At 45.4% G+C, this 9,140-nt stretch overlaps 1 protein-coding gene across 4 annotated transcripts in view; it reads right to left on the minus strand.

The window, feature by feature from the left end:
* Positions 1–5,831, minus strand: part of RALGAPA2 (Ral GTPase activating protein catalytic subunit alpha 2) — a 282,773-nt gene extending 276,942 nt beyond the window's left edge. For all 4 annotated transcript variants that reach the window (XR_003004327.1, XR_003004326.1, XM_024753744.1 and 1 more), the window contains exon 1: positions 5,600–5,831. Coding sequence is in view for 2 of the 4 variants with exons in the window: in XM_024753744.1 (XP_024609512.1) it covers positions 5,600–5,705 (106 nt within the window). In the remaining 2 variants the exon portion in view is untranslated. The remainder of the gene's footprint in view (positions 1–5,599) is intronic.
* Positions 5,832–9,140: the final 3,309 nt, after the last annotated feature.

Genomic DNA, 9,140 nt, shown 5'->3' on the forward strand with positions numbered 1-9,140 from the left:
ATGCTAATAACCATGCCATAGCTTTCTAACCCCTCATTAAGCTCCAGACCCCACATCCAGCACCTCCCAGACAGTTCCATTTGTATCTCACCTTCTTCTCAAACTCAACACACATCAGCACCAAACTCATCTTGCTCTGTCGTTAGCCAGAGTCTCCTCCCAACTCTTCTGGCTCTATCCAAGACACCTCCACTCCCCCAAATACCTAACACCAATTATCAAATTCTAACAACGCAGTTTATTGCTAGTCAGATTGCAAAGGAAGTGGCTGCCTCAACCCTCGCTGCCTGCAGGGCAATGGGAGCGACACTGAGGACAGCACTGTGGGACAGCACTGTGGGTCGAGGCATAAACGCAGCAGTGTGACCTCCATGGAATCTAATCCAAGAAAATAATGCAAAATGCAGGAGAAGCCACCTCCCAAGATGTTCAGAGTAGTTATTATTTACACCAGAGAAAGAAAGAAAAAGAGAGAAAAAGCGAGAGAGGAAAAAAAGAGGGAGAGATGAAGGAAGGAAACTATTTAACTACCCAAGAAATGGTAAGCTAAATTATGGTACATCGCCTCAACAAACATCTGTAGTTAATAAAAATAAAAGGAACAAAACATGGGGAAATGCTAAAAGTAAGCTTAAAAGGCAACGTTTAAAATTGTAAGTGAACTTGTCCCTACTTAAAGCAACAGATGCACAAAAGGAAACGTCAAAATGTTCAGTTTTGCTCTATGGGCATATAGAGCCTCTGTGAGCAACTGTTCTCTCCTCTCTGGTTCCAGATATTTGGTCTGAACCCTGGTGTCACTAGATTTGACTGGCCTGTGGCCCCTGACCCCAAACCTCTTCTCCTTCAGATTAATCACTCCTCTCCCAGCTTCTGCAAACCTTATGTTCATTCCTCCCTGAGAATCGCTTGTCCTGCCACAGGGTCCTTCGTGGCCCCGCCCCTCCTGTCCAGGCCCCAGCCCCTGTCTGTTCCTTCGTCACCAGTCTTCTCAGTATCTCCCTGCCTTCCCACTGGCCCCATCTATTTATCCTGGCCCTGCCGGCAGAGAGGCGGTGCTTGAATATTACCATTTGACCTGCTAAGAATTCTCCAGTGGGTCCTCTCACCTGCAGGATAAGATCTGAGCTTCTAACTGCGGCAAACAAGGCCCTTTCTGATCTGGCCCCAACCTGCCTCAGCTCCTACCGGTCAGGTCACCTCTCCTCCCCTCCCCCATGACCCCGAAGTCCAACGCCCTTACCCCTGGCCTACACACCACTTTGGTGACTGCTCTGACACTGTGGACGCCCTCAGGGCCAGGGTTCCAGCACCCAATCCTCAGTGCCCGAGGTTCCTCAACCTCCCGCATCATCACTGTGTATTTCCACCACCAGCTCCTCCCCACCTCGGCCCGAAATGCTCTCCCCCTCGACTCTCCCCAAGTCTAACCCTGCTCTGTCCAGCATGCCGCGCTGGCTACCTGTGGCTCCTGAGCTCTTGAAATGCCACTGGCCCGACCGGAGACGTGCTGCACACATACAGTACACATGGGATTTCAAAGACTTGCTATCAAAAAATGATGGAAAAAACTGAACATTTTACTTTCATTACCTGTTGATGTAACACATATTAGATGTATGGGGTTAAAAATATATAGATATTATTAAAATTAATTTCACCTGTTTCTTCTTACTTTTTTAGATGTGGCTACCAGAGCATTTTTAATCACACCTGTGGCTGACATCTGTTTCTATTGGACAGAACAAGTCTAACCATTCTTCAGGGTCTCCTTCAAGATGCCCCTATCTTTGTTCTTAATGATCTTTTCTGCCCCTAGAAATCCTATAATGGAGTCCACCGTACATAAGCCACTATCTAATTACATAACACACTACGTGCTTACTAGTATTTTACATCTATTCTTCCTGCCACATCAATGCCATTTCTAAATCCTATTTTGGGACTCACAGTAAGCACTCAACTTGTAATTAGACATGGAATCTTTGCTGCAGCAAGACAGCAGTTTACAGAATGTTTTTTTAGTTTTGTTTTGTTTACTTATTTATTTTCCCAAGGATGATTTCAACAATGTAAGGAGACCTGGGAGTCAGGGGACCTATCAGCTCTTTGTTCTTCCTCTAAATTACATAATTCATACACAATGTTGAGTGCATGGCTTGGCCCCCAGTAAGCCCTGCCTGTGTCTCAGTTTCCCCTCCCCCTTTAAAATAAAGTTAAGGGCTTCCCTGGTGGCACAGTGGTTGAGAGTCCGCCTGCTGAGGCAGGGGACACGGGTTCGTGCCCAGGTCCGGGAAGATCCCACATGCCTCGGAGTGGCTGGGCCCGTGAGCCATGGCCGCTGAGCCTGTGCTCCACAACGGGAGAGGCCACAACAGTGAGAGGTCTGCGTACCGCAAAAAAATTAAATTAAATTAAATTAACATTAAATAAAATAAAGTTAATAATACCAGACCAATCTACAATATATAGGCAGGTCAAAGTAGCTAAGCAAGTTCTAACTGGAGTCATTACCATGATATGAAGAAATACTCTACTTTTCACAGCTAACTGTATCTTTCTCAGCCAGCTGTCTTAAATACAGACTAATTTTTATGAAGAGGGAGCAAATCCATCACAATTATTAAAATAAGAAAGGAGACGGGACAACCTATCAAATCGCTTGTCCTATTCTACTAACGACAGGAAAACAGTAATGACAGAGGAAACTGTTACATGTCCACTCCAAGCTGAAGTAGCTTATACATCACACTCACAGACATCACCATACCCATTTACAGAGTAAAGAAACTAAGGTTCAAAGACAGGCTGAGTAATTGGTCCAAAGTCATGCAGCTGCAGGCTACAGATCCAGGTCAAGTGCTATTAACTTTGTATGTAAAAAATAACATCGTTATTATCACTGGAAAATATATGAAAAGCAAGAGTATTATCAAAATATACAAATAAAAATACAATAATAATTTCTATTCATTTCCTTCAAATAGTTTCTTTTTTTTTTGCAAATATACTTTTTTTTCTCCCAGTTTTATGGAGACATAATTGAAATACAGCACTGTATAAGTTTAAGGGGCACAGCATAATGATTTGACTTACATACACCATGAAATGATTATCACAGAAAGTTTAGTGAACATCCATCATCTCGTATAGATACAAAAGGAATGAAATAGGAAAAAAAATGTTTTTCCTTGGGATGAGAATGCTTAGGATTTACTCTTTTAACAACTTCCATATGCAACATACAGGAGTGTTAATTACAGTTACCATGCTGTACATTACATTCCTAGGACTTACTTTTTAACTGGAAGTGTGTACCTTTTGACTAACTTCATCCAATCATCCCCCCACACCCTGCCTCTGGTAACCACAAATCTGGTCTCTTTTTCTTTTTCTTTTTAATTTTTATTGGAGTATGGTTGATTTACAATGTTGTGTTAGTTTCTGCTGTACAGCAAAATGAATCAGTTATACATATACATATACATATATCCCCTCTTTTTTAGATTCTTTTCCCATATAAGTCATTCCAGAGTATTGAGTAGAGTTCCCTGTGCTATACAGTAGGTCCTCATTAGTTATCTATTCTACATATAGTAGTGTGTATATGTCAACCCCAATTCAAACAGTTTCTTGATCTTGGCTAAATCCTATTTTTCAGATGAAAAGGACTTTTTTCCTAGTAGACTTTTCCTTAAAGTAGCAAACCAGTAGGATATGCGACGTGGTGGGACTAGTACGTTGCTGTACTATTTTTCTTTAAAGCCTTTCAACCACAGTCATAAGTGAAAGTTTACATGAAACATTATGAACTAGAACTCCTCAGACACATTTACAAAAATCTAGTACCTACAGATAAGATTACAGTAATAAATGAAGTAAACTGGGCCAGTCCACCAGCGATGCATCAACAAAAACCAACATACATAAAGAAATATCACAGAGCCTCTCCACGCTGCAAAACTGAGGTCAGATGGCTCAATGAAAGGACAAAAGAAAGTTCCTCAAAATAAGACACACATCTTCAACTGAAACCACAGAGCCTTGAAAACTAACTACTTTCTCAGAACAGTAACAATGTACTACTGTGTGTCTCTAAGAAAACGAACATCTAGGTTTAATTGCGTCTGCCTTTGCAAAATGTAGCCAACTTAATCCTGTAGACTTGGACAGAACAAAAGTTCAAGCTCTCTACCACAGAAAAAGTCCCCAAGTATCAACTGCTTTAAAATACCACTCTACTCTCCTTTATCAAAAAATGTCCCTGCAGGAGGTGTTATCAGTCACTACTAAGAACCCCACACAATGCGTCCTGTGTGCTCCTGGTATTTTAGTACAGGAAGTAGAAAGTTCAGTTTACCAAGAACACCGAATTTCACTTACAAAAGTCTTGAAAACTAATCCCTCTAACAGCACTTAATTTACATTTCATTCCAAGCTGACCCAGACGGGCGGAATCTCAAGGAATCCGAGAATGTAAAAAACTTCACTTGGCAAAACCAGGTGTGTGGATTTGTTGTTTTCCTTAGAGGTACCTCACGGAGTATAAATAGAAATCATTTGCAAATTTTAATCTCATGAACAAGATCTTTATTTAAAATTCTCACCTATATGATGAGTTCTGTTATACCATATTTCCTCAAGTGACAGACACATTAAGACTTTGTGCCCTAAATCAGGTGATTTTGCTCATTTTAAGAATAAAAAAAAGACATCTAGAAGAAACATAAAGTATCTTTTTCTCAGCCCGCAAATAACACAAAGACAAGTCTGTCTATAGACGGCAAAGGTGTTTCCACCTTAAACACAAGTTAAGACTAAGGAGGTAAGAAGAGCAAACAAAACAGCATAGCAAACCAGCTACAGATCACAGGTGGCAGGGGACAGGAAGCCTTGGGAACACTTCACACCCACAGGGGTGAGTTTCATCCCAGGTCAAGTGCAGGCCGACCTGGGCTCTGCAGAACCTCCACCCAGAGGGCTCATAAAAACGGAAGAAGGCACACAACCATCAGTGTCATCCTGACAATAAAGGAGAAGCAGCCTCCTTGAACCCAGGAAAGTCACCCCTCCCTCCAAGCAGACACGAGGAGCCCCCTTCATACCAAGAACACAAAGAAAATGAAGCAGCCAGACCCATGGGAAGAGAGACGGCACTTAAATTTATCCCGGGGCCACTTGGGGGCTCAGTCTGTTCGGGGATCGGACTCAAAAGTAAAAATAAAATTGAAGTGGGGGGGTGGGGGGAGGAGGAGATGACAGTTCAATTAAGTCCGTGCTGGGACCACTTGGGGTCTCAGTCTACTTAGGGTCTCGGACTTAAAAATAAAAATTAAAAACTGGGAGGGAAGATGACAGTTCGATGTGTGCGTGAGAGGACCCCCGGGCGTCCAGGGTTTGCTGGGGAGGGGACCGTCCCGGCCGCGCCCGACCCCGGGGCCACCCGGCGAGAATCTGGGGTAAGTTTACACTAGAGGGCGACCGGCAAGCCCGCGGGCCAGGCTGCCCGCTTCCCGGGAACAACGCCGGGGCCCGGGCAGAGGGTCTGCGCCCCCCGCCCCGGCATCCCGCGCCGACCCCCGCCCGCGCCGCGCCTCACCCAGCAGCGCCCGCAGGTGCTTCAGGCGGGTCAGCACGTCCTTCTTGGGGTCCAGCACCTTCTGCGTGGACTTCTTCACATCCCCGTGGCTCCTTCGGGAGAACATACCGCCGCGGGGAGCCCGGGCCCCGCCGGCGGGGCAGGAGGCGCCTGCGCCGCGCGAGTCACCGCATAGGGTCTGGCCGGCGCGTGTCTCCCGGGCCGCCAGCCGCCGCCGCCCGCCGCCGCTACGGCTGTGGCTCCAGGAAGGAGGGGCGGGCCTGGCCGGCGAGGGGCGGAGCAGGAAGGCGGTGTCGACACTGAACCCATCGCCCCGCCCCACGGGAGGTGCCGTCCGGCCCCTGGGCGCAGCGCATGCGCGCGTCGTCTGGACCCGCCTCGCGGGGGCGCGCCCGGGCTCCGAGGAGGCGCCGCGAATCACAAAGAAGCGGGCCCCGCGCACACGCTGTACTCCAAGTCCCGGGATGCACCGCGACAGAGCCCTCCAATCAGGCTGGCGCGCTTTCGGCGCGATGAGAGTCAGTGGGCCGGCTCTGAGCACGTGCCCCCTCTCCACCCCTCCGTGGGCCGCAAGTGCTCCTGGGAAAGGTAGTTTTCCAGGAGGCGAGACCCTGAGACCACATTTCCAGAGTCCCAGTCACTGGGCAGCATCCGCCCGCCCTCTACCCCAGGAGGCCCAAGGCTTCTGTATCTGTAGTCTCCGGCCTGTGCGCCCATCCAGTTCCCTCTAGTGCAACGTGAACCACAGAAACTCACAACAGGGAGTGAGGGAGCGAGTGGAAATCCCGTTGATCATACCAAAATCGGAGCTCCAATTACACACTAAAATGAATGGCTTTGGCAGTAGGGAAGGGCATGCCTAGGCTCTGGGAGAGGAGGCCAGCCCCACTCCCCTTGGTTCTTGGGACCCGTCTTCACTTGGGATGTGAGAGTGCCTCACTGGCAGGTTCCTCAACGTCTTGCCTCTTGCTTTGTAGGAAGTGCACGTTCTCTGTGTTGTGCAAGGCCACCTAGCAATACAGTAGCAGAACCAGAAATAGAACCTGAGGGACCTTACTCTCAGGCTGGGATGCTTTTTAAGGCCAGGTGCCTGTAACCTGAGGCAAGACTTTGAGATGGAAGATGGTCTGGAGATCTGCAGGGTTATTTATTGGCATCTGGATCCTTTGATGCTTCAAATTTTGACAACATTTTAGCAAACACTTAAGCTGGCTGTTTAAAATCACGTGATCTCCATCAAATTGGGACAGCACAACTGTCTTTTCCTCATTCGGCTAAACTGTAACTTGGGGGAAGAGCCAGCGATTTACACAGCCTTCTAGCCTCATCGCTGGGCACTGTATTTGACCTCGAAGCACTCAATAAAAGTTCGTTAAATAAAATGGGATAAAAAGCTAAAATAATCCTACATATTTAATCCAGGCATGCAAAAAATATCTCTTGGTTGTTAGATCCTCTATTTTTCAAGTTATCAAATAGCATTGATAGAACTGGGATATATTCATACAAAGGAATGTTACTCAGCAGTAAAAATGAATAGACAACCAATAAACCCAATGGCATGAATGAATCTCAGACCCAGAGATGGAAGCCCCCAACTCAGGATGACAGAACTGCCCTACCAGCCTGTGTCCCTGGATGACCTCTCCATCAGGACCACAAACCCTCCAAGACTGTCACAAGAGTGAAATAACCTTCTCTCTTAAGTCAAAGCATTCTGGGTGTCTTTGTTGCAGAAATTTAGCCTGTACCTGGCTACACATAGTAAGTCACAATATTCACCGCACCATTCTTTTAGGGGAAGATAACTTTCATTGTATTGATGGAAAAAAAATAGGATGCACTTGTCTTAGGGAATTCAATTTATCTATCGCAGGTCAACCTATCATCAAAGTCAAACATTTGTTGAGCACCTGCTATGTGCAAGTCATGAGTCTAAACCTTGGGGATAAAAAGCTGTATAAGATGCAGCCTCCTTACCTCCAAAGCTTCCAATTTAGTTGAGAGGCAGAGCAGCTAGATAAATGAAGAGATAAACAACAGTGTTCAGTGAACACATGACATGGTCAAAACTTGGTAGTAACAGAAATAGGCATTCATGCATACAGGTTCATCTCATCCATCGTATCTAGCCTTTACTCACTGATGAAAATGTAGAACTCCAGGTCTTCTCTAAAGAAATCAAGAAACATAAGTTATTATTTTGAGGTTTTTCACCCACCCACCATGTATATATATTCCATGTGAAGTAAAAATAAATAAAAACACTTCTTATTCTCTGTTGCTCCACAAAATCATTCCTGCTAGACTGTGAACTTCTTGAGAACATCACCTGCTTTGCAATCGATTTTTATCCCTGGAGGTTCAGAGTGCCAAGTATTTTGTAGACTCTTGAGTACTGTTGAAAAAGTGTCCTGCTGTCATCAATAAATACAGATAATGAAATCAAGAGTTAAAAATTTACAATGTAAATTAAGACTACCCTGAAATGCTATTTGGATTTGCAAAAAAAAAAAGCAAAAACAAACACAGCTAATAGGAGTGTAAAATAGTACAACTCCTATGGGGGAGAATTTGGCCAAATTACAGAAGCTTGCTCTTTGACACAAATCCTACTTCTAAGAATCTACTCTGAAGATATACCTCCACAAATATATAAAACCACATGTGGAAGGTTATTCCTTTAGCATTATTTATAATAACCAGTATAGCAGGGTGAACAGATATGTCCATGTCCTAATCCCCAGAATGTGTGGTTGTGACTTTTTTTGGAAAAAGGATCTTTGCAGATGTAGTCAAGTCAAGGATCTCAAGGTGAAATCATCTTGGATTATCTGGCTGGGCCCTAAATCTAATGAGTGTTCTTATAAGACACAGAAGAGAAGGCACACAAAGAAAGAAGAAGGTGAAAACAGAGGCAGAGACTGGAGTTATGTGACCACAGCCAAGTGACCCCTGCAGTCACCAGAAGCTGGAAGGAGCCAGGAAGGAGTCTCCCTAGGGGTTTTCCAGAGGGAGCCTAACCTTGACTTTGATTTCAGACTTCTGGACTCCAGAACTGTGTGAAAATAAATTTCTGCACATACGTGCACACCGGAGAGTAGCTGACTGAACCCAGCCCATCCACATAAGGCAGTGCTATGCAGAGCTGTGCCACCATAAGAAGTAATCAGAAAATGTCCTATGTTCTCATTTTACTTCATTCATTCATTCATTCGTTAATATCTCAGTCAGCATAATTAGAGAATGTTGTTCAGTACAATGGGTTTGATTTAATTAACATACCGTGCACCCATATTTTAAAATTCTAACCTTCTTGGGCTTCCCTGGTGGTGCAGTGGTTAAGAATCCACCTGCCAATGTAGGGGATACGGGTTCGAGCCATGATCCGGGACAATCCCACATGCCATGGAGCAGCTAAGCCCGTGTGCCGCAACTACTGAGCCCACGTGCCACAACTACTGAAGCCTGCACACCTAGAGCCGGTGCTCCGCAACAAGAGAAGCCACCACAATGAGAAGCCCATGCACCGCAACGAAGA

This window comes from Neophocaena asiaeorientalis, unplaced genomic scaffold (assembly GCF_003031525.2).
Source record: "Neophocaena asiaeorientalis asiaeorientalis breed wild unplaced genomic scaffold, Neophocaena_asiaeorientalis_V1.1 scaffold302, whole genome shotgun sequence".
Lineage (NCBI taxonomy): Eukaryota > Metazoa > Chordata > Mammalia > Artiodactyla > Phocoenidae > Neophocaena > Neophocaena asiaeorientalis.